The 26,285-nt window shown below is 44.5% G+C and overlaps 1 protein-coding gene across 3 annotated transcripts; it reads right to left on the bottom strand.

Moving 5' to 3' along the window:
- Positions 1-4,152: 4,152 nt before the first annotated feature.
- ZKSCAN1 (zinc finger with KRAB and SCAN domains 1) lies at positions 4,153-26,285 on the bottom strand. 3 transcript variants are annotated; one of them, XM_082431303.1, is made up of 7 exons: positions 26,040-26,285; positions 23,424-23,502; positions 16,495-17,012; positions 16,092-16,245; positions 13,975-14,066; positions 13,575-13,701; positions 4,153-11,272 (listed from the first exon to the last, which is right to left on the bottom strand). In XM_082431303.1, the coding sequence occupies exons 3-7, from the start codon at positions 16,918-16,920 to the stop codon at positions 10,377-10,379; spliced, it is 1,695 nt and encodes a 564-aa protein (XP_082287429.1). In that variant the 5' UTR covers positions 16,921-17,012; positions 23,424-23,502; positions 26,040-26,285; the 3' UTR covers positions 4,153-10,376. The 3 variants fall into 3 exon arrangements, with proteins under 3 accessions (XP_082287429.1, XP_082287428.1, XP_082287430.1); XM_082431302.1 differs by lacking the exon at positions 23,424-23,502 and having other exon boundaries at positions 26,040-26,182; XM_082431304.1 differs by lacking the exons at positions 13,575-13,701; positions 13,975-14,066; positions 23,424-23,502 and having other exon boundaries at positions 26,040-26,280.

The raw sequence follows: 26,285 nt of genomic DNA on the forward strand, positions 1-26,285 counted from the left end.
CTGCAAAGACATTCATTCAGCTAAAGAAAATGAAAAGAGAATAAAGGTGATGTAGTTGCACAACCCCATAGCTTAGAGCTGGAGTGCTGTTGCTAATGAGCCTTAGAGGACTTGAAGATGCAGCTTAATTATCTGGAAAATGGGCATAATAATAACCTGCTCTGACAACTTCAAAGCGTTTGGATCACATGAGAGTGAACTAGCTTTGTAATTACCTGTACCAATAGTAAGGACATTTTCATCTTCAAAACTCTTGGCTACCATTTTATTTCTGATCTCTGTTTTAATGTCAGTGCACTGCCCTCCCCCCCGCCCTGCCCTAGGATGTGGCTCTGCCCATCACAGATCCTTTTTTGCTGTTGTTGTCCTACCCCCTCTGGAGAGGGCCACTTGCCTTCTTAACAAGAGACGGTAAAGTTTCCCGCCAAGGCTTTTACAAGAGCAGGTTGCCGGCTTGTTCCCCATTGTTGGTGGAAGATCCCAGAAAAAAATTGCATAATCTCTGAGTAGGAGATCACCAAGGGCATCCAGCCCAGCCCTCCCCCCTTGCAAACTCCCTTCCTGCCCAGGACCCCTGGGTGTCATACCTGACCTGATTCGATGCAGACACCTGCTCTGGCTGGCTCTGCAATGAGGTTCCTTCTCCCAGGGTTTTCCACTAGGGCCATTCCTTCTGGATGTGCACCTTGGGCCCTGCAGAACCCTGGGGCCACCAGTCATCTTCTTATCAGGAGTTGTACGGTTATCACAACTCGCTAGCACAAGGCAGGCAAGTGTCTTGAGGAAGGGGTGCCTTTTTCTAATTTGCCCAAAGTCCTGGTAGCAGCTGGGAAGAGCTGGCTTTACTTATCTGCCTTACTCACTGCAGGACCTCTTTCTTTTTTATTATTCCTGACACCCAGCACATGGCCTGACAATAATGCTTGTTGAAAGGGATTTAGATTGATTTCTTGGAGGCATGCAGAACAAACTGAATGCCTCTTCTACATGACAGGCCTTTAGATACTTGAGGGCAGAGACCAAGTTCTCATGTGTTTTCTCCTCACCAAGCAAAACCCTTTATTGCACACCTGAGGTGGTTTTGGTTTTACCATCCTGCGGTTGGTCTGCCTCTCTTTTAAAATGTGGAGTCCAGAACCAAATGCAGGGCGCACGATGACAGAAAATCCAGGCAGGGGGGAGTCGTGCTAGCACATGTGTGTTCAAGCATCTGGAGTGGAGGCCGTGCCAAAGACACCTGAGACTTAGAGGCAGTGGTGGTGACTACTGGTGAAGGGACGTGCATAGTTTGGGACAAGAAAGGCCTCTTAAACCTGTGCAGTAATGCCCATGACTCCAGAGGAAATACCATTCCCTGGAGGATTTGGAATTGCAAGAGCTGAAGAAGGATTGGGGTATGGGAAAGAATTGAGTAGGGATTGGTGCAGCTTGAGAGACTCAGAGGCCATGTGAAGTTCTGTCCATAACATAGGGGACTGTCACGGGTCCCAAATTTTCACAAAGACCTGATTTCAAGGTAACCTCTTTTAGGGACTCATGGGATGGAGGACACTGCCAGCATGTTTCACTTAAAGAAGGGAGACTTTTGTGAGGGGTAAATTAATATTCAGGAAAGAGTGAGAGGACCATGGAGGAAATAATAGCTAGTATTTCTGGAACACATAGGTCAGGCACTGCTGTAGCTGCCTTACATGTAACGGCTCATTTAATGCTTATAACACTATGTCCATTTTGCAGATGAGGAAACTAAGACACAGCACGTAAGTGGTAGATGAAGGATTTGATCCTGGGCACACTGGCTCCAGTGCCTGCGTGTGTAACCACTATGCTAGGCTGCTCCATAAACGTAGTTGTGGGATCACAGAGGTGGCGTATGTAGGTGGGAGAATAACTGAGCTCAGAAAGGACATGAAGCAGTGGATAGAACCTGATTGCTGGAGTCAGACACACCTCGCTTTAAATCCAGCTCTGCCACTCATGGGGTCAGCTGCTTCACGTTACGGGCCTCAGTGTCCACATCTGTATAATGGGGCAACTGTCTCTGCAAAGTTGATGTATGGATTAGAGAAACCTCATGGTTGTTATTATTCAGGAGTGAAGGAGGAAGAGAGAGAGGAGTTGATGGGCAGTGCAATGCAAACAACTGACAAGGTTTCAAGGAAATGTCAAATGCTCTAGAAAAGTAAGGGAGAATGAAGACGAGAGAAAGGGCTCTGTCAAGAACACTGGTGACCTCTAATGGTGCCATCTAAGTGGCTGGGATGAGAGCTGAGTTACAAGGGAATTCCCTGGCTGTGCAGTGGTTAGGACTCTGTGCTTCCACTGCAGGGGGCAGATCCCTGGGGAACTAAGATCCTGCATGCCGTGCAATGTGGCCAAAAAATAAAAAAACACACAAAAAAAGAATGTTAAAAAAAAAAAGAGCTGAGTTACAGGGGCTTTAAGAGGGAGGAGATCAGTGGTGAAGAGATGAAAACAGCAGTTCTGGTCCACGTGGCAGAGGAATTTGGTAGCTAAAAGGAAGGGTCAAAGTCAAACCAAAGATTTTTAAAATTTGCTTTTGCTCCTTAAAGCTACAAGTTTGTGCTTATTTAAATGGAGAACAGGTACTGAGGGGTGAGGAGGAGGCTGGAGGCACTCGAGAGCAAGGCCACATCCCTCGGCAGGCAGCAAGGGAGGGGCTCCAGGGAGCAGGGAGGACCAGACGGCGAGGCATCGGGATGGCCTGAGGCCCCTGGAAGAGCATATCAAGGGGGGTCTGCTGAGAAAGGGTGAGGTAAGGCCATGGTGGGCCTGGGAGCTTGGGGAGCAGGGGACACCAGGACAGCGGCCCCAAGATTACGGCAGAGAGGAGGGTAGGCTAGCAGGGGCGAGGGTCGTGGAGGGGCCACATCTGCGGATTTTCCCCGGGGCAGCTTTCTGTAACTAAGGCACAGGAATGGAGGGAGAAGGAAGCTACCAGCGTTTGAACTGGACACAGTGTACGGCTGAGATGCTCTTGGAAGGTAACCTTGACCCTTACGACTCCTGGGGCTCTTGTCTACACTGGGGACGCTGGAGTCTCTGGTCCTCTCCACACCCAGCCGTTAATGAACTCAGGACCAGAATCTCTCACAGGGCCCGTTGTCCACAGCAGTGACCAAGTTCAATAATGCACTGGATTTCTTCCAGCTTCTGTCTACCCTGCTGTTCTCTGGAATCATCTCCTAAAATAAATCATCTGCACACGAGCCCTGACCTCAGGTTCTGCTCTCAGGGAACCTAGGCTAAGACAGTTGGACAGGATAGGGTTTAGTACCCCGGAATTAAGATTTGGTTGTGATACCTAAGTAAAAATACATTGCTTTTTCACATGTGCCACCTTTTACTTTTTAAAAAATTTGTTTATCTCACCATAGCCCTGAAAAGCAAGTGAGGCAGGGGTTAGTATTCCTTTAGGATAAGGAAACTAAGAGCAGAGGAAAACAGAACACTCTGCACTTCTCTCTGGTTTCTAAATAGGGTGAAAAAAAATCAATTATTTAAATGAGACAAAGTGAAAAAAATCACATTGAGTTTGTTTCAGTAAGCTATGCAAAAACAAGGTTATTAGGTTAGAGTTCATAGTTTGAAGGTCTAAAATATCAACTTCACATGTTGCTCCTACTATTAGGATGTTCAATTTTTTAAGTCTCATAAAGTGGTCAAAGGTTTTGTTTTTGTTATTGGAGTAGAGTTGATTTACAATGTTGTGTTAGTTTCTGCTGTACAGCAAAGTGAATCAGTTATACATATATCAACTCTTTTTTTAGCTTCCTTCCCCCTATAGGCCATTGAGTTCCCTGTGCTATACGGTAGGTACTTATCAGTTACCTGTTTTATATACAGAAGTGTGTATATGTCAATCCCAGTCTCCAAAGGTTATTTTAATGGTTCCATCCTATGAAAAAATTATGTTTTGGGGGATCGTTAAAAAGCAACTTTATTCCATGGTTTTTCATTCTGTTGCCAAGAAGCTGCCTCAGCGCTTGTGAAATTACCTCGAACACGTCATTTGGGTGAGGATTGTTTGTGTCACAGTTCCAGTTTTTGACTTTGAAATTATACTTTTTTCTTTACCCAAAACATGCATTTTATGCAACCAAGGACAACAAAAAACAAACATCACAACTATTGCCACCTAGAGATGATAATTTATTGTTTTACCATGATCCTGAAGAGAAACAACATAAAGAGAATATTTATTACAAATCCCCACAATTTCCTTCCCCCACCTCACTACTCTAAAATTTGCCAGACACCATCGGCCTCCTAAAATGGACCACTGACTATAAATGCGTTACCAATTGATTTTGCTGCCATTTCTCACGACTGAAACTTTAGTGCTCAATCAAATGACTATTTTCACTGGAGGAGTTTCCTAGCTTTAAAAAAAAAACCCTTTTCCTCTAAAATTCCATTATTTACTGAAAGAAGCAGTTCTAGAAATGTTAATGAGGATTTTAAATGAACAAATTCAATCAAAAAATCATTCACTGAACATCTACCAAACATCTGGACGCTTCAAAGATCAGGGAAATGAAAAGGCCAGGTTTTAACAGCAATAACTTAATTCTGCGGATATACAAAGACAAGTCAGTTTCTTTTCGTCTAATTTATTCTAAGAAACTAGGAACTGACAAAACAGGAAAGGTTTGTTTTATCCAGTCTACAGATAAACAAGACAATGCCTGAGTTAGCTCTCTATATAGATTTAGGCTTATCGTGTTGACCTGGGTGTAATAACCTCTATTTAACTAAAAGTTAATAAAAATACTTATGTTCATGTTAAAATAATCGCTGATTTTGCTTACATATCCCGCCCCTTGCCCCTAAACTCATAGATTTTTAGAACAAGATTTTCCTGTGTCGTCACAACCTGCTTCCCCCTGCCCAGCCCTCTCACGTAAGAACCCCTGCAACCCGCAGAAGCACGTCTAAATCTAATATGCTTTGTCCTCGCTCGGCGGAATAAAACCTTACTCTGTCAAGTGGCTGAAGTGGGGGTAGGGGGTGGGGAAGGCAGGCGAGCACTGGCCCCCAGCACACGCCCAGCAGTCTCTCTTCTCTCCCTCCGCAGGGCTCCCTCACCACTCTTCCACAGCTGGGAGTCTGGCCCCTACAACCCTCCCCCCACACTCTCCTTCCTAGCAAACCTGACCTTGTCGGGAGATTAAACCATAGCGACTCAGGCAGCTGCCCCGACCCTTCCCTGGACCAAAGGAACTTGAAACCCGCATCTGAAACTGGAATGAAATCCCAGTTTCAGCATCACCTTTCAATCCCTCACAGAACTTACTCTTTGTATCTTAACGCACTCAGCCTGACTGCTTAAGGAGTGCTTGCTGAAGGGAGAAAATTTAATTTTAAGACCAATTAACTTTGCTGATTACTGTGTAATTTGAAGTGAGCCATGATTCTTTAGTGAATGGAGGTGAGCATCTCAACGATTAAAAGAAAAACAAAACAAAAAACCTGTTAAAATAACAGCAGACCATTGTTCAGAAGTCAACCTAATGCCCACTCTTTACCTTCTTCCACTGTTTTAGGATAAGAGAAAAACATGAGGTTTGTGGTATCCACTGTTAAACAGAACCAGACAATATGAAACTAAGTTCTCATGTTAAGACATTCTGTATTATGAGATGCCCAAAATAGTTCCCAAACTTTCGTTTGACCTGCAGAATTGGAGATGGCTTACCTCCCTATAACTTCAAGTTTGTTTTACAAAGCTCTGAAAAGTAAAACAGATAATTTCATTTTTAGATATAATAAAAAATTAATTTGAATAGCAAAATAAGTAACTACTTTTCAATGTACAGTAGTGTGTCCATTCTAAAAACGAAACCTAAATGTTAGGGAAACTTTTCAAATAATGCTTTTTATTATATTCTCCAGTAGTAGCTGAAATAAAAATCTACTCTTCTATGAAAAGATCTATTTATACCACTTAATTTCCTCTTCTCTGATTCGACGTTTCACTTTGCAATCTGCAGACCTTCACGTGGTTTCCCAGCTGGGGAACCATAGCCCCCTCATCAGCATTTCTGAGAAGTTGCACAGAGTGGGACCCACAAACACATGGCTCCGCTGGTAAGTACTGCTGTCACTGTGTGACTACGTTTTAATACTGTTACTCCAATTCACACGATGACTCTTCCGTGAGGATGGTAGGGTGAACCTAGTTAGCTAGCTTTAGATGAGGACGTCAGGACGACAAGACCCTGCAATAAAAGGTGATCAACTCTAGGATAAAAATTAGAAAAAAGTTCTTTCCCAGCTATGAATCTTCACAAGCCCTCTCTAATCACAGGCCAGGGGAAGTGAGTGGAGCAAAGAGGGTACACAGGAGACAGCTGAGACAGGAATATTGCAAAATGCTTCTCAAGCCTTCCTGCAATCCCAGGAACTGGATGCCTGTGTGTCTGTTTTCCAGGGAAGAGCCCATCCTGGTGTTTTCCTATCCCAAGTTTTCTAACCACAGAAATTTAAGAGTTAGTGGAGGAAGCAGGACTATGCTTCACACCATTGGGTCAAGGTAAGTGGTCCCACTGGCCCTCCCAGGACATGCCCTCTTCTTGACTGATGGGGGCAGACCTTCTTCCTCCCCCGACAAGCTCAGAGAACCCATTCTCCTTGCTTGAAATGGTGATCTGGCAGCTAAGCGGTCAACTTCCTGGCTTTGAAGAGAACACTCTCAGGAAGCTGCAGATGTTTCTAGAACTGTTCCATTTTAGTGCCCTAGTCACCTGTCTCTCCTAGCGATTCCACTCATCTCCTAAGCTCTTGGCTTGATAAGCACCAAACTATGAAGGTTTTTTTCTCGTTTTCCCCTTTCTCAGTTCTGTGAACTGACTTGTTTATGACCACATCAACAACTTCACTACTCCAAAACTTTGCTCTTTTGGAGTGATGTGTTCTGTCAAATAGATTAAAATAAAAATACATTATCTGTTTACAGGGAATATACAGAATAAAACAGGGGCTGGAGGTACAAAACACAGACACTGACATTATGGTCATACAAAATATATAGAAGTACCCAACATTAACAATTTTTGTCAGAAGTTGTACATTTTGCTATTTCTTTAGCATTTTCCCACATTTTTTTTTTTTTTTTTTTCTTCTGTGGATCCTCTGGAGTTAAGATCGAGCTTCCTCTGCAGTGTTTCTGAAATTCAATACATGATTGGGACATACTGACGGAATTCATTTTCTGTCCAAAGCAATGAGTGCTACACATTAAAGTTTTCCTCACATATAATATTAATAATGTTTATTTACAGTGTGAGTTTTCTGATGCTAAGGGCTGAGATGTGATTAAAAGCTTTGCCATATTTATCACATTCAAGAGGTTCCTTCCTGGGATGACTTCTCTGATGCCAGGTAAGATGTGAATTGTCTTAGGTATCAAACGTGTCAACCTCTCTGTACATATTTAGCACAGTTTCACTTTTATGCCTTTAATAAAATACTAAGTGCCTTCCATATCAAGATGCCTCATACATCTGTAGTCTTAGGCTTTAGCCTTGCCTGCCAGGATGAAGTAGAAACAAATGCCCCAGAACTTGAAGACTTATACTTCTCTTCCTGGCAAGGTTAAGGTATATTTTTAAAAACCCCTCAAAAACTTCCACTGGGTCAACTAGCATGCTAACAGTGAACTAGAGTACTGAACCTGTTAACATACTTCAGCCAGTCGAGAACTTTCAGATGACTATCCTGAGCACTAATTTAGATGTCGTAAGCCTTTTGGGCCATGACTCTATTACACTTTGCGCTGAAGAGCTGATAAATGAATGCAATGCAGATGGCTTTATAAACAGTGGTAGCCTGTCTTCTTCAGAAAACTTGTCTTCAAATAGCTGCTTCAAGGAGTCCATCTGCTGAAGATCTGGAGCAACGCCCGTGGCCATCCCACACAGTCAGTACGATGTCCCAGGAAATGGGAATTAAATGTGGGGCACAGGCTATAGTTAACTTCCATTAAAAAGAAATGATGGCTGAATCATGTCCGCATAAAAAAGCCAATGTGGGTGGACCTGACCAGTGTTCTTTCCCTCTTCACAACAGTCGGTGCTTCGATCGGTGTCTGGAGTTAAGCACCTCACTGCTTTCAGTTGCTTCCTGGCAGCAAGTCTTTGCTCAAAAGCATCAGCAGTTTTCTATGTGACCACCACTATGTCTCACTCTTTGAAGAAAATTCCTAAAAGCATTTCTTCTACCTTCCCTTACTATAAAAAGTTACTTAGGTGTGCTCTGTTGGAGTATCTCTCCTGTTTTTCTTAAATTGGATGGATAGAATACTCTGGTCACCAGCTGACTTCCTTAAAGTTCCCCCAGGCAACACAGATGCAACTGCTTAGGAGCTACCGGGAAGCTGGAGTTGGTCCAAGTTATAGAGAGAGGCCAGAGAAAAAGTGCTGTTTGGCCCGGAGCTGAGGCCACAGCTGCCCCCACCTCCATGGTTCCCCGTGAAGTGGCACTGTCTCATAGGCTTGGGTTGTTGGCTAGCAAACCAGTGACGAGTGACAGTTTTAGTTCTTGACGGAAAATCTCAAACTCTATGTGAGGGGTCTCCCATTATGGGGCTAGTCTTCAGGTGTGTTCTTAGTCCGTTTCTAAGTCCCTGCAGGGCTGTCCACAGTCATTCACGTGCTCTCACGAGCAGTTACCTCTACCCAAGGCCCTGATGACTTCCTATGTGACCCACGCTGCTTGGGTCTCTTGTGTGTGCATCTGAAAATGGTCTGTCGCTGGCTTCTACGCAGAAGCTAATGCATCCTCCTGCACAGATGATGGGAAAGATCAAAGTTTCATAACCTCACCTCAATCTCTAGTGATGAGAAACAGAAAAGACATTGTGCAGTATGACTACAATACGACCAACCACATCTTAGCACGTTGGTGAGCTTCTCAGAGAAACAGACACGTTTAGTAATTGCCAGCTAACGATCTCAAATGTCTTTTCCAAGTTTCTGGAAGGTGTGGGAAAAAAAATGCTCCCTCCAATGTTCCTTTTTCTGAAAAGCAACAGAAATCACATCTTTTGAACTTTAAAGTTACAAATGATTCACAAAGTGCCCAAATCATCACGTTGTTCAGGAGCTGACTGAAGAAATTCTGGTTAAGATCTTTGCCATCTTTGCCTTAGTAAGTGATCACATTGTTCTTTAAGATGACGGATGACAACAAAGTCGTTTCTGACATTTCATGGTATTTACTCTCTGATCCGTGTCTAGATAGTCTATGCTGGTGGCTGACCAGCACCCTTCGTTTATATTTAGGACAAAAATAGCATGCGACCCTAGAGCTTTAGCCACGCCTCGGGCTCACAAGCTGGGCCAGGCTACCGTATTTCAGGTACTCGTGACTCACAGGCCTTGTCGTGAATGTACAAATCCTGCTAGAAGTCAGGTCTAATGAGCACTTCTCATGTGGTCAGCACTGTGTCCAGGGCTGTCGGGGATATAAATATATCCCCCGATGAGAGAAGCATCTCTTTTGGGGAGTGATGAAAACTTTCCCACACGGAACAACGAAAGATTCAAAGACAGTATGCAATCAAGTGCTAACCTGTGGAGAAACGCAGTTAGGAGTGCGATAGTGCTTTAGGGAATTTGGGGATTTTGCGAAGGGAGAGAAGTGTTTTGAATCACGGTTGCCATTTCAGTAGGATTTATCTCAGTCATGAGGAGGGAACCATCTACATCTGCAGCCGTCCTTTGGAACTGTAGACTGGTGCGCATGCCCTCTCTTTCAGGAAGAGATAGAAATCTTTGGTTTGATACTGACAGCGCAGTCCTAGATTTCTATAGCTTTGGTAGGCTACCAGTGACTGTACAGAACTTCCTGTATATATATAACTAGTTTGAGCAGCATGTGCTGATGTAGTTTTTGTTCAAACTGTCCCTCTTTTTCGAGAAATAAGGTTCAGCAAGACGTTGGCCCAGTAGGGCGTTTGCGGCAAGCAGGTTTTGAACCTCAGTGTCATTTTCACAGAGCCGATCTTAGTCTTTCAATTATGTACTGTGGTTGCGAAGAGTTCAAGAGCGCCTTAAAGGTCTCCTCATTACTGAAAGCTTGACATTTTCCTGTGTGTGTGCTTCTATCCTGTGTGGAAACAGCATGTGGATTATCCATCCCTATGACTAGCATTTCCCTGCAGGGGCTGTGGAAGAATTATACGTCCACAGACTAGGCAAAGGCAGAACACTGCTGATGTAACTGTAAGGATCCATAAGTGTGATTTTTTTTTTTAACCTGTTGAGGCTGTTTTTTTTCCCCTCCATGGGCACACATCTCTGAAATAATTTTAGAAACGAAAAGGGGAAATGGCTTGTTGACAAATTCTCGCTTTACACACAGCTTTTCAGGAATGCTCCGAAAGCATCGAGGGAGGCGGGGCTGTACTCGGAGGCTCGCTCTCTGGTGTGGATTCTGTGATGCAGAGTGAGGGTCGAGCTCCGGGTGAAGGCCTTGCCGCACTTCGTGCACTTATAGGGCTTTTCTCGGGTGTGAATTCTCCGATGCAAAATAAGGTATGAGTTTCGGTTGAAAGCCTTTCCACATTCACTACATTCATAGGGCTTTTCCCCCGTATGGATTCTCTGATGCTTAGTGAGGTCTGAGCTCTGGCTGAAGGCCTTCCCACACTCGTTACATTCGTAGGGTTTCTCCCCAGAGTGGATCCGCTGATGCAGAATGAGATTTGAACTGTGACTGAAGGCTTTGCCACACTCATTACATTCATGAGGCTTCTCTCCTGTGTGGATTCGCTGATGCAGGACAAGGTTTGAGTTAAGACTGAAGGCTTTCCCACACTCACTACATTCATAGGGCTTTTCTCCGGTGTGGATTATCTTATGGCGAATAAGGCTTGAACTCCTTGTGAAGCATTTACCACATTCATCACATCTGTGGGACTTCGCTCCTGTCGGAACTTCTTCAGGGGTGTTGAAGTTTGAGCTCAGACTGAAGCTTCTCCCCAGTCCTTTACCCTTTTCCCTTGGACCTCGCTCTCCTGTGCTGGGGTTTTTTTTTTCCTTGACTGTAGCTGGCCCCGGATCTCTCTTTTCTTTTCCAGTTTTCTCCTCAGGGTTTCTCTGCTGCCTTTCTACTACTCTGCCCTGCTGTTCACGTTTTTCTCCGAAATCTTTCTGGAATTTTCCTGTGGTCTCCCCATGTGATGCTGAGTCTTCTGCAATTTCAGCCTTTGAGGTGGACTCCTCATTCTCATTCCTGTTTTCGCAACCTGACACGATAAATAAAAAATACAAATAGCATCTTTTTCTGTTGAATATGTGGGTTACTCAAGTGACACTGTTTTCCAGGAAGCTTCTACCTGCCTGCAAAATGACCTCACAATATTAACCGGAGATAAAATAGTAGAAAAACAAGGGAAAAAACATAGGGACAACAGGGAGTAGAATTGGGAAATGAGAGGGCAGGCAAAGCGTGGAAAGGACAACGGAGGGAGCGTGCAGAGAGGCCAGGAGCGAGCAGAGGGAACAGAACCAGGCGAGGAAGGAAGGCATGAGGAATTAAGGAACATAAGAGGTCACAACTCATGGTTCTATAATTTGGTCACCCGGTAATTAATTTGAAAGAATAAATACACATTAAAAAAATCATGGTCCAGGGACTTCCCTGGCGGTCCACTGGTTAAGACCCCATGCTTCCAATGCAGGGGGTGTGGCTTCAATCCCTGGTTGGGGAACTAAGAGCCCACATGCTGTGAGGCTAAAAAAAAAATTAAAAAAAAAAATCATGTTCCAGTTCTAATTAAGAATTTATGAGTTAAAAAAAAGAGAGAACGGACAGGTCTTTCCTAGAAAATGATAAGTGGTATTACCAGAAAGAAAGGAATGCAATTAATAAAAGAAAAGCAAATACTCCGCCAATTCTGTGAGATTTTTATTGACAAGGTGATAGTTAACAGGCAAAACAAAGAGCGCTGAACCTGGCAGGTTACGCAGACCTTCAGACACAGAAACTAGTTTCTCTCCACTAGGGAGAGCAGCACAGAGCTGACAGTGCTCAAGCAACAGGGATGAGGGTGAAGAAGCTGGTTGGGGCATTAGTACATGTAACTGAAACCTGCACTGACAAACGACTGAGAACTACTGAGAACAAAGAGACTGAAAACAATTCCAGAGACAGCCCACAAAGGACGTAATATAAGATAAGATCTTACAAATCCAGAGCTGATCTTCTGATTTTAGCAATCTGCCTGTTAAAACACTGGAATATATTCTTATTGTGGACTGCTATATTCTGTGTGTCACCCTGTTTTTTAAGTATAAACTAAAAATTGTTCAGTACAAAAACACTATTTTATATATGTTTACATTTGTCTAAAAAAAACCCAAACTATCCCAAATCTATTCTTTATTTACTTGGCCTTAAGAAACCTTTCCAAGTGAGTGTGCACTATCTCAACGCAATCACTGAAGGAGTTGAGTATCTAACTCCTGACTTGAGTGATGAAATCACCATAAATACTGACCTGATCATAAGGAAGAGGAAATTGGCCTACTTCTTTTGAATTCCAAGCCTAGGTCCTTGATGATCTGGATAGTTCCCCGGCTGTTCCCAATGGTTTTGTTTTGTTTTAAGTTAGCAAGGGGTGGGTACTACCCGGCTCACAAACAGAGATCAGTTTTTTGGCTTAATTTTCACCTCGTCCAAAGAGCAAGTACTAAGAAACAACAAACCCCAGTTATCCCTATGGTTCAAAACAAAACTTGAGGTTTCTGTAGTAACATCCTTTCTTCATAACTTCCCTTCATTCATCCTACCACTGCCCTCCCCAGGCAGAAGTCTTAGGAAGTGGCCTTCCCTATGACAGGACTGATCTGAGAGCTTCCTGCAGTACTGTCTCCCAGGGGTTAAGACCTAATAGAGACAAATGGGACTGTTTGTCAACTGTGTCACCTTGTCTTATCTGGTTGATGCCTCTTAGAACTTCTTTGTTCTTACTACACACTCAGGAGCCAGAGCTCTTCACAGAAGATCACCATTAGGTTTGAAATCTGGGAATCCTGACCATAAGGGAGGTACAGGTGCAAGTTCATGGAATTATACAGAGCTATCGTGGAGCAGCACTCACAGGATGCAAGACTGAAAGCCCATGGAAGGATGCAGTGTAGGTTCAGGAACACGGTCCCAGGTTAGGATTAGATTGATGATCAATTCTCACCTGGCCCTCTATACGAGGAAATACAGACACTTCCCCTGACAAAAGCACTTAATTGTATCCACAAGGAATGAAGCAGAATCCTCAATGGTGACAGAGTAGTTGAAGAGGTGGGGATTCAGAACATAAAAGTATTTCTGCTTTCAAACAGCAAAAACTACCTAGAGGTAAAAAAATCCACCTGGAATCAGGAACTCCCAGTACCAGGCTTTTGGGATTAAAGAAACTCAAATTGTTCTCCTTCTCTACCTGGTCTGAAGAAAGGGGCTCAGTAGTCTCTAACACATCAGAGATCCCAGAACTAACAGAAAAAGAGGCAATACAATCTTATCAGACAATAATCCTGCAGCCATCTTACCCTGGGAAATCACGTTCCCATAATTCTCCTGCCTGGTGTCCCTATTCAGATTCCTCCGAGCCAGGTTCTGACATCCCCATTCCTCCAGGATGAGGGACACGGCCATGTCCTCGATCTTCACCATTGCCTGAAATAACATGAGATCCCCACACTCAGTTCCCCCAAAGCCCAGGGACAGTCCCACTGCCCGAACCTGGAGTCAGGGACGGAGGTGACTGCAAACCTACAGGATGCTGGGTAAGAAAAGGTGACCATGCCAGGCTCTAGTGGACAGGTGGGGAGTGGGGCTACTCTGTGGGCAGGGACATCAAGAGCCAGTGTCCTGGTGAAGACCGCTGAAAGAGCCCCAGGAAGAGGCAGATGCGATGGACTCAGGAGGGCAGAGGGGCCCACAGCTCACCTGGGAATCTGCCGAGAACAGTGCAGATGCCATCGCCTGGTCTCTGGGACCCCCCTCGTGATGAGGGGCAGGAACGTGGGTGGCAGGGAGAGCTGAGGGAGGAGAAAGGAGCTGTGAGTGAAGCCAGCTCTGCTCTGGGCCTCCCCTCAAAGGGCCCACGGGCACCCTCTTTCCTGTACCAGCATGCCCAGTGTTCAGTGTTTAACTACAGAACTGAGAACTACAGAGAATATAAGAAAGAAAAGGCATGATGTGTGTCTTCCCAAGACCTCTGCTCTTAAGCAGAAGTAACAAGGAGTCATAAAAGGGTCCTTAAAATCACCTGGTCCAACTCCTTCATTTTAAAGAAGGGGAAACCGAGGCCCCAAGAGGGTAAACAACTTGCCTAACATCATCCTGTTAAGAGGGCAGAGCCAGAACTAGAACCCGGGTTCCTACTCTCAGCCACAGAAGTAGGTAACACTCAGCCCACATTCAAGTCTGGCTCATAATTTAATTTTCTCCAGTCCAACGAACAGTGTACCAGGACTTCAGAATCCTGTTCAGTTGTGGAAAATGGAACAGTTTTAAAAATCTTTAGTAGTAATATCTTGAAACACAGAGAAGGAAGGGGCTCTTCTTACTTCTGGGTAAGTTTCTGCCATTTTTTGTCCCTCTACTTTTCTCCCTCACTTAGCCACAGTTTTTGGATAAAATGCACACATGGTTCGAATGTCGATGAGACATTTACAAATGTATAAAGGTCTGGGTTGACACTCATCTAATAAAAGACATCGACAACATAGGATCACACTAACTGCGATGTGCAAGAAAAACTGGAAAAATTTTAAACGGCAAAATCAAAATCCTCCCTTGCCAAGTAATGTTAGATTTGGAAATGTTACTGGTGAACAGATGATGTTACTGCGCTGCAAAGATACTAAAAAACGAATATGAAACGGAATTAGTAAATCTTGTAACTATTTCAGAATATACGGCAGTAATATAAGCTGAAGCAAAATGTAGACAAAGATCAAGTACCTAGCACTTTAACCCTCTGAGAGTTAGGAACACTCTGGAAGATGAGCAGCACAAAGAGGAACTGAGAATAAGTGCATACGCCTCAATTCCTTCAAGAACTATTTACGACATAACAACTGTATGTTCCAGGGTCTGGAAAGCTGTTACTCTGGTAACCTGAAGCCCTAACCTGGCACTTAAAACCACGAAGATCCTCCTCCGTTTCCTGACTTCACCTGGTGGAGTGTGAAGAGAGCTCACAAACCCTACGAGGACCTAACGGGACTGGGTAGACAGCGGTGGATAAACATCACAGCGCACTGCTTGGCTCACAAGGCTTGCTCCAGCTTACGAGCGCTGGCTGTCCTGCAGAACGCACGGAACACAATACTTCCTTAAGCTCTAATGTTCCTATCCTGAATGTCATCATAAATACACACACTGGTTAAGTGTGCCTTTGTCAACTCTTGCTGAACAACCATACTTTTAGCATGTTATTTTTTTTTCTTTCACTGATATTCTAGGTATCAACTTTGATTTTAAAATTGGATAAAAATATTGTTAATATTTCCCTCAAGGAAAAAAAATTCAACTGATTTTTATTTATATGACCCTGAAGTGATTTTTTTTGCCTCATGTTCCTCAACCAAAAACAAAATACTTTTTCCATCCTTTTCCCATTCTTTGGAATTTTTGAAAGTAACCTAGAAATAGTGATGTTATACAGTATTTTATACATTTTAAATAAAATGAATTGATAAATGATCCTTTTAAAGATAATTTACAACATACTAGAGTGTTGGCTATATTTCATCTGTTCCTAGGACTTTCCTGTAAAAAAAAAAAAAAAAAAAAAACCAGCTAGACATCCAGAATACTAACAATTCAACAAATAATATAATGTCCACCCAAGTTCATCATGCACATTTCACTTACCTCCTTGGTAACATTATTTAACTCCTGAAATTGATCTGTAAGTTATATTTCCTCTGATATTTAGTAATAACGACAATAGAAACAAACCTACTTCTCTATTACAGGCATTTAGCAACACAGAGAGGGCACTCCCATCCTGAATAGTTTGCTTCTTTCCCCCCATGTGAAACCTTGCTTCTTACCCCGTGGTTGTAAGAGGCGGGGTTTCCGAGATGAATGCTTGAAATGGGACTGGGTGGCCTCATGAGGAAGGTCAAAGCTCGAGGACTCCTGTACTGGATCCAGAGGCACCATCCCCCTTGCGAGCATCTCAGGTCCATGAACTTGACCTGGGACCTGAGGACAAACAGGTTGGGCTTGTGGGTAAATCACTTTTTAAACAGGAATTTAAACAAACGAAAAAAGACAGTAAATATACCAGTGGCTGCAGGAAGGACAGGGCTAGAATACTTTTTAATATCCAAGCAAACAGGATCAAAGCACCACAAGGACTATTAATACGAACTTTAAGTCAGTAACTTTCTCTCTGCTCCAGCCTCAAAGTCCACGTGCTGCTCACACATTACAGGTTTCCCCTCTTCTTACCTGCTGTCCTGATAAATCCAGCTCCAGATCTTCCAGAAGGGTCACAGCCTCCTCCCCACTATCGGGACGGTATTCCTGCAGCCAGACCTGGAGCTCCTTGGGCAGAATGGAAAGGAACTGCTCCAGCACCAGCAGCTCCACGATCTGCTCCTTGGTGTTTATCTCTGGTCGCAGCCACTGGTGACAAAGTTCCTTCAGTCGACTCAGGGCCTCTCGAGGCCCAAAAGTGTTCTGGTAACAGAAGTGCCTGAACCGCTGGCGGAAGATCTCTGGGTCGGGAGGAGGAGACTCCTGCAGACTGGCGTCCTGCCCCCACATGTGCTCTTCCTCATCTTCCTCTTCGACCTTCACTATCACGATGCCGTCCTTCTCCTGGGCAGCGTGGGGGGACAGACCGGTGGCTTCCCTTGACTCAGCAGTCATCATTCAGGCTCAGGGACCTGACTTGATCCAAACAGGGTCTGTGCTCTCCTTTCTGTCCTGGGAGATGTTTTCTGATATCTGTTTCTGTACTATTCCTGAAGGAGTAAAAAAAAAAAAAAAGTTATTGGTACCTTTATGAAAAGTGACCTGTGCTGTTAATACTTCATACAAGGCTACACATCAAGGCATTAAAAATGCCTCTGGGGGTTTCCCTGATGGCGCAGTGGTTAAGAATCTGCCTGCCAAAGCAGGGGACATGGGTTCGAGCCCTGGTCTGGGAAGATCCCACGTGCCGCGGAGCAAATAAGCCCGTGCACCACAACTACTGAGCCCGCGAGCTACAACTACTGAGCCCGCGTGCAACAACTATTGAAGCCTGCGCGCCTAGAGCCCGTGATCCACAACAAGAGAAGCCACCGTGATGAGAAGCCCGCGCACTGCAACGAAGAGTAGCTCCCGCTCACCGCAACTAGAGAAAGCCCACGTGCAGCAACGAAGACCAGCCAATAAATAAATAAATAAATAAATAAATAAATAAATAAATAAATAAATTAAAAAAAAATGTCTCTGAATAGCAAAGGGGGAAAAAAAAGCCTCCAGAGCCACACTGTTTTCCCTGCCACTTTAGATATTAAGGTTTGCAAACAAACTTCCAACTGGCAAATCCCCCCTCAGGGTGTTTGCCTGAGCCTGAGCACCGTCCCTCCAGGAGGAGGGCAGGCTATGACATCATGTGTTTACACGCTAAGCCCAGTGAGAGCTGAACTTAGTTAGTGGGGTGCCAGGCACCCGCTCCAGCAGCACACTAGCCATCTCAGCCCCTCCCACGACACCCTTGGAGCACCATCTCACAGATGACACGACTGCGGCTCGGATGACTCAAGTGATCTGCTCAGGAGCAGGAGGCTACCTACCTAGTAGCGTTAACACTCAAGCCAAATTTGAAGGCCAGGACTTGCTAACCCACCGTTTAGCTATTTCTATTATTTTTATGGGTGCCTTGGTCATACGAGATGATCCACTTTGGACAGAGAGAGAAAATATCAGAATGTCTATTTATATTTTAAAAGTGAGAGAAAATAAACCATATTTAATGTACAAATGGACACTACCAAGCTCACTTGGTCTAAATGCTGAACTGTCACATGTCACACAAGAGACAAGCGTGGGGGGGGGTGAGCAAAACGGGTCAAATGATACAAACTTACAGTTATAAAATAAGTAAGTCCTGGGGATGTAATGTAGAGCATGGTGACTACAGTTAATAATAATACTGTACTGCATATTTGAAAGTTGCTGAGAGTAGTTCTTAAAAATTCTCATCAAAAGAAAATAAAATGTAGGGGACTTCCCTGGCGGCAAAGTGGTTAAGAATCCGCCTGCCAATGCAGGGGACACGGGTTCAAGCCCTGGTCCGGGAAGATCCCACGTGCCTCGGAGCAACTAAGCCCGTGTGCCCCAACTACTGAGCCCACGAGCCACAACTACTGAGCCCATGTGCCACAACTACCGCAGCCTGTGCATCTAGAGCCCCTGCTCCGCAACAAGAGAAGCCACCGCAATGAGAAGTCCGTGCACCGCACCGAAGAGTAGCCCCTGCTCGCCGCAACTAGAGAAAGCCTGCGTGCAGCAATGAAGACCCAACGCAGCCAAAAATAAATAATAACGGAAAAGAAAAGAAAAAAAGAAAATGTAACTATGGTGACAGATGTTAACCAGACTTATTGTGGTGATCACTTTGGAATATACACAAATACTCAACCGTTATGTTGTACACCTGAAACCAATATAATGTTATATATCAATTACATCTTAAAAAAAAGAGAGACAAGCAGCTTTAAACATTCTTTCAGAGAAACTACAATTAGGGAAATACTAACGATGCAAATACACACAAGCAAGAAAACTGCACAGCAATTTTTAACTCAGCGAGATTAGAAGGTAAAAACAAATGTGGAACTAAATCAAACTTAAGAAGTCAACCGATAAGTGAGAAAGTAGCTGCTTAAAAAAAAGTGTGAGGAAAGAACTATTATGAGAACAGATGTGTGTTGTTACATAATTTTAACTGCCAAAAATGATACTCAGTTTCCTGGAAAATATTATCTACACATTTTAAAAACTTGGAAATATTTCCTAATTTGTTTAAAAATCTTCCAAATGAGGATTTTTAGCAGGTCTAAAATCTGTTTGTTAAAATTATAAAACACCTTTTTTTTTTTTTTTTTGGCTAAACACCTTTTTATTTTTTTTATTGGAGTATAACTGCTTCACAATGTTGTGTTAGTTTCTGCTGTACAAGGAAGTGAATCAGCTATACGTATACATATATCCCCTCCCTCTTGGACCCCCCATCCTCCACCATCCCACTCCTCTAGGTCATCACAGAGCACCGAGCTGAACTCCCTGTGCTATACCGCAGGTTGCCACTAGCCATCTATTTTACACATGGTAGTGTATTTATGTCAAACCTAATCTCCCAATTCGTTCCACCCTTTATAAAACACCTTCTGATTAGTTTGTAAGAACAGGTGATTTAAGGGCATGGAAAATGGAAACGTACTAGCTGAATTTCAAGAACAAAAATTTAACGTGGTTGGTGGATAGGATCAATCCTGAGTTACTAAGCAGAGGCAACAATGTGTCGCTTCCATCTGAACTGACAAACCTTTGTGAAGCATCTTTTTTTTTCCACCTCTACGGCCATCAAAATTAAGCATCAAATTCAACTTTTAGAGACAAGAGCATCCAACTGTTCTATCACAATAAGATAAGCCAAGAGTTTTAAACTAGCAAAGTATTTTTAATTACATGGCTCTCACTGAAAAATTATTTTGATGGAAAAAGGATCACGTACATTGAAAGCACAAAAATTTTTCTAGAATAGCACAACTTAATGTATTTTTTTAATTATACAAAACACTGGTACATGTATGTAATTTTTCTAAATAGTTTTTACTGACAGGAACGTGTGACCAGAAAAGTTTGGAGACGACTCTTCTAATCGCAAAGAATATGATTTTAATCTGAGATTTATCACAGGATTAGTTTTTTTCTCTCTCTTTCTTTGGTCCTTAATGAAAACCAGAAATCCTTATTAAAATAGCAGTCTATAATAACAATAAAGAATATTACATTCAAAAAGGCTTTCTACATAAATGTAAAAACAATGTGGGAATTAAATCATTTCTCCAATGATTTTAATAAACTGGTAAAAGTCCTGTTGCAAACCATCTTCTAGACCTTCCCATCCACTCCTTCAGACCTGTTTTGCACTCCACCCACCTTGCTGCAGGAAATGTATTTTGTTTTTCAACTTCGGAGCAGCTTTACCTGGAAAGTCCTTACAGTTACGAGTATTCAGTTTCCTAACCATTTCTGCAGATCTACAGCGTGCAAAGTGTCCTGCTAGACTGAGCGGAATAAAAAGATGAGAAGCACCATTCCTATTTTTACACAAATAATTACAGTACAAAGCAGATGTGCCAACAGTTCTAAGGAGGTTACAACCTGAGTGCTGGAGAAGCCCTGAGGAGTGACTGACAGCTACAAGGCAGCTTCCAGGAAACAGCCCCCCTGGAGCTGGGGCATCGGAAGAGCCAGGACCCAGGCAGGAAGAGGCAGCGAGTAGGGAGGCCAAGGGATCACTCCTTTGGCTAGCTCTCTCCCAGCTGGAGGCTAAATAATTCCTGTAAGGCTGAGTCTCTCTATTTCATTCTGAAAAGTGAAAAGAAAGACTATCTTTTCCAGCTACGCCTCCCAGAATTGTCTTCCGCCACCCTAATCCAGGCTCCACATCTCCTGCCGATACTAGGCCTTAGCTCCATACGGTTTCTCTAGCCTCCATTTCTCCCCTTTCCAATACGAACAACATACCAAGGTCAACTTAGTATTGCCAAAGTATGCTTCTGGTCATTCCCTCCTTCCCCTCACTTACTGTCAATGAATCCTTGACATCTACCAATCTAGTGTTCAAACAACACACCCCACTCGACTTTTCCACTCCCATTACTTTCCTTAGTAGTGATCCCCTGTATTTCAGCCTATTGGGCCCATTAATAGGGTTCCCCAAGCGTAGGGTGTGACTTTGCATCTTTACCCCTTTGCCGGGACCAATGACTTTGCATCTTCACCCCTTTGCTGGGACCAATCTCCCACCTTTATGGCCAAATTTTCACTCACCCTTCAAGATGTACACTGTCTCCTGGCATTCTGAATTAAGTAAGATATCTTCCTCCTTTGAACACCCTTGGTACTTTCTCTGTTCCTACCTTAGGCACGTCTACTCTCCTTGTATTACCATTACTTGAGTTGCAGTTCCTATCTCCACCTCCCAACTAAGCCCCTCAAGGACAAGGACTTTTGTTTACTTATCTTCTAGGGAACTGGGGAGACTGTTAAACGGCACAAAAGAAGTAAGAGCAACTCAGGGACTTCCCTGGTGGTCCAGTGGTTAAGACTCCGCGCTCCCAATGCAGGGGGCCCGGGTTCAATCCCTGGTCAGGGAACTAGATCCCACATGCCGCAACTAAGACCCAGCACAGCCAAATAAATAAATAAATATTTAAAAAAAAGGAAAAGAAAAAAGAACAACTCCAACTATTACAGCTCCCCCTGCCATCTTATTGCCTTTAGTGGCAATTAGTGACCAGACAGCCCACAAATATCTCATCACTCAGGCGCAGAATCTCACCTTCCTTGACTCCTCTCTCCTTGCGTGCATTCAGTCTCCAAGCACCAGGGAGAAGTAATTCTTTGTTCATACTTATTTTTCTATCTAGCTCTGTGGAGGCCAGCCTCCTCTCTTTGGTGCCCTGCCTTCATCCCCCTCTCCAGTTCACCTCCCACCTTGCTCTCAGATCTTCTTCCTAAAACTCTAGAGCCTTGCAGTCAACACCCCCCGGAACCTGGTCCCAGTTTCCCCATCACCTGGTCCCAGTTTCCCCATCAAGCTTCATTTCCCATGAATTTCTCTCCCTCCCCTGCACGAACCTTTTCCATCCAGCAAAATGAGTCTACTCAGTACTTCCTAAATATGTCTTGTATTTTGAACACCATCCTTTTCTCCCATGATAATGCCTGGCATTTCCCTCCCAGTCTTCTCTGACTTTTCAAATCCTACTTATCCTTCAGAGCTAAGCTAAAATGCAACTTGCCCCTCATCTGTTCAAGAAGCCTCCAGTAGGCATTACAGGAAGAACCAATGTTAACTGAGTGCTTTCTATGTACCAGGCATTTCACACAACACCCTCAGGAGGTAGGTACCATTGCTGTCTACTGTATAATGACAAAACTAAGGTTTACAGATGTTAAATAACATACCCAAGGTCACAGGGCAATTGAATGTTAGAGCGAGGATTTGAAATTAGGTCTGTGGGACCCCTCAGTTCAAGCTCCAACCATCACACCAAACTCATTCTGTCCCAACGTGTGGGGTAAAGAAAGGCTTCTGTGGACACATGGATTCTTTCGAAGAGGAAGCCCTATGAAGGATGACCACTCAGGAATGGCCCTCACCTGGCATCCACTGTTTTCAATGGAGAGCTGCGTGACTAAGAAGACACGGCAGGAGATGCAAGTGGGAATCATCTAAACTCTAACCAGGTGGGACCTTCAAAAGAGACAACTGAGGGGCTTCCCTGGTGGCGCAGCGGTTGAGAGTCTGCCTGCTAATGCAGGGGACACAGGTTCGAGCCCTGGTCTGGGAAGATCCCGCATGCCGCGGAGCAACTGAGCCCGTGAGCCACAGCTGCTGAGCCTGCGCGTCTGGAGCGTGTGCCCCGCAGCGGGAGGGGCCGTGATGGTGAGAGGCCGGCGCACCGCGATGAAGAGTGGCCCCCGCTTGCCGCAACTAGAGAAGGCCCTCGCACGAAACGAAGACCCAACACAGCTAAAACAAAGAAACAAAATAAATAAATAAATAGAGTAGCTATTAATTAAAAAAAAAAAAAACGCAAATGTCTGTCTGCCTTAAAAAAAAAAAAAAAAGACAACTGAGCAGAGCTAGTGTGGCATCTAGCCTGGTGTCAGAAATCTCATTTATTGGACTCCCCTTCTGCCGCAGTGGTTAAGAATCCACCTGCCAATGCAGGGGACATGGGTTTGAACCCTGGTCTCGGAAGATCCCACGTGCCGTGGAGCAACTAAGCCCGTGCACCACAACTACTGAGCCTGCACTCTAAAGCCCTCAAGCCACAACTACTGAGCCCACGTGCCACAACTACTGAGCCCGTGTGCCACAACTACTGAAGCCCACGCACCCAGAGCCCATGCTCTGCAACAAGAGAAGCCACCACAATGAGAAGCCCATGCACCCAACAAAGAGCAGCCCCCACTCGCCGCAACTAGAGAAAGCCCACGCGTAACAATGAAGACCCAATGCAGCCAAAAATAAATAGTAAATAAATAAAATTAAAAAAATAAAAGAAATCTCATTTATGAAAATTCTGTTCCATCTTAGGCATTTAAGGAGACTAAAGGAAAGGAATCTTGATTTGTGCCCACACCTTCGCCAGTTTTGAAGAGGAGGCTGCTCCTTGGGTCAGTGGGACTCAACAGGAAGGGATTCTGAGGAGGAAGTGAGACCTAAAGGGACAGAGATGAGGGCACGGTCAGTCCCTCTTCCCCCAGTTTCGACAGGTACCCCCCCCCCCCAACATTTCTCTGCTCCTACTTTGGGCAGGAGAAAAGTCACAACAGCGGCAGAAGGGCTGGGTTTTATTTTAGGTTTCAGAGGATCTGTGCACACAATCTTTTCTCCTCTCTCTAAACTCTAAGCCCTAATGGTCTCCACCAAGCATTTGCTATTCAAGTTCCTTCTTGGTAATTTAATTTTTCATGCCGTCTTCTTCGATTGGACTATTGTTAAGAGTATGTGTCTTTGTACCTCTTAGACTACTTAGTATGACCTCTTTGCAAGCACCAGTTTTTAAAAAATACTTGACTGAATGTTACTCTTTTTGGCCCATTCATACAGCATTCAAAGTTGCCCTCAAATTACAGGTGTGGAAGAGTTTCACTAAGCTGCATCACCACTTACCAGCTGATTTTAGGTTAGTTACTCTAAGTACAGATGTTTCTTTTCTGGGTTAAAAAACAGTATTTGTCTCACAGAGTTGCTGTGAGGATTATAGGAGTTAACATATATGAAGCACTTAAAACAGTCTCTGGCATTTAGTAGGCACTAGAGAAGTGTTTTAAATTTTTTCAATAAACTTAAGAGGTGTAACTATACTTTCCAATTTTCAGCCTGCTTAAAAGATTAAGCAACAGGAGAAATCATGTAATAGTGAAAGCAGCACGGGGAATCCTAGTCTCCCATGAATAAGAGTGAGTCCCTCCCTGGGTGAGTTATTTAACCTCTCTGACATCCAGTATCCTTATCTGTCAAATTGGGGCGGGGTGGGGGAGGGAAGAGAGGAGCAGAAAACTACCTCTGGGGTCCCTTTGAGCTGAAAACCATTCTGACACACTATCCGATTTAGATAAGATTACCCCCAGTACCTGGTTCTCCCCGAAGGTAAATACGAAAGATTTTCTTACAAAAAAGGCTTGGAGTTACAAGCTCAGTTTATTCCAAAGGCTATTTTCTAAACAGGCCAGTATCCTTTCCAGGGCATAGTCTTCAAAGTTTACACTGCCTCTCACCCATTTCTAACAGAGCTCTAAGATGTTTTAAAACATGAAAAAGCTACCTTTAAAAGACAACTAGCTACCCAAAGAATACTGATAACTCAGAATGAAAAGGTAACATTTAACACTCATCTGCATTTAAATACAATATAGTTAGAAAAAATTTAAATGCTTAGATCAAGTAGGGAATCAGCAAAAGACTATGATATTAAGTAGCTAGCTTCCCTGTTTGTATTTTAAGGTTGGTGAAAACTGCATGAAATAATGAACAAGCATCTTGCATAGTAATTCAGAGACATACAAACTTGGAGAAACATTCTGGGGCAAATGATCATTATGGTTCCCTAAGTAATAAAGCTATTTCTCCACACGTGGCTGGCAATATAGTAACAGGGCTTTGTTGACTGGTTACAATGAATCCTCCACAATTCAGTTCGACAACTATTTACTGACCACCTCCAATCCGCCTAGCAATGGTCTGTACAATAAATGCTTTCTTTGGTCCCAGGCCATGTAACAGCTGCTCTCTATAATGAAAGTATCTTATTGAGTACTGGAAGCACCGCAGGAAACGGAGGGCAGGGGGTCAGTGTCAGGCTGAACTGTAGCTGAATTTTTCAATTACATTGACCAAATCAAATTATCTCAAAGTTGGAAGGGCCTTTGGAGAAAACCTAGTTAATTTGATTGATGACAAAACTGAGAGTTGGCGGAAGTGTCTTATCTTATCCAAGGTCACTCAGTTAATCAGTCTCCTAAAGGCCCCGCGCAATTTCCACAAATTCCTTTCACTCTTCACCCCTTCCAAGCCAGGCAGAATAACTACTACCCAGAAATGGAAAATCCACCTCATCTACCGGACAGCTCGTTTTCAAAAGCCTTCGAAATAGTCCATAAAGCTGAAAGAGAGTGGGATGTACATATAATCTCTACTAGATCCGAATCATTTCTTTACCCACTCTGAGTAGGTTTCAAAAGCTCTTTAATCACCGCTCGGGGGTGGGGGTGGGGTGCGGAGAAGCAGGTGATGTGGAAACGTATGCGGCACCTTGAAACGTGTCCATTTCTCAGCCTTCCGCATTTTTCACCTCGAGGTCCTGCAAGGACCCCGAAAAAATAAAAATCTCTCACTGGAATCAAAGCAAATGGCGACGAAAGCAGAGCAGAACATTCAGACAAGGGTCGGTTCGCTCGCGACCCGGTTCTCAGAAACGTCAAGCGACGATGACGACACTGCAGGAGAGGGGCCCGGAAGAGGCCCGCAGACGGCCTCCCAGGACCCCCGGCCAAGGACCGTCGCCCCCTCCCCGCCTGGGCCCGCGGTGGGGAGGGGACGGCCGGGCCTGGGGCGGGGACGCGGGCACGGACTCGCTTCACGCTGCGCCCCGGCCGCCCGGAGGGGACCCCGGGGCCGCAGCTGCAGAGCCCACCCCCACGCACACACCCCTGCGGCCCCGCCCGCCCCCCCAGAGGCTGGCCCCAAGTCTCACCGTGAGCCCCGGGAACGGCCTGGGGGCGCTGGGCGAGCAAGGGGAGCTGACTCTGGGGCTCAGGCCGGCCGAAGGGCGCCGCGCACGGACCTAGGCCCTCCCGACGCCTCGACACAGACACAATGAGTCACAAAGGCCGGAAGTGTGTCAGCACCTCGTCTTCCGGGACTGCGCCGCGCTTCCGGGTCCTCTCTAGGAGCGCGGGAGGTTTTGGCATCTCGGTTCCCGAACGCTGGACCCGTCCCC

This window comes from Balaenoptera physalus (genome assembly GCF_965194825.1).
Source record: "Balaenoptera physalus genome assembly, chromosome: 16".
In the NCBI taxonomy this organism is placed as follows: Eukaryota; Metazoa; Chordata; class Mammalia; order Artiodactyla; family Balaenopteridae; genus Balaenoptera; species Balaenoptera physalus.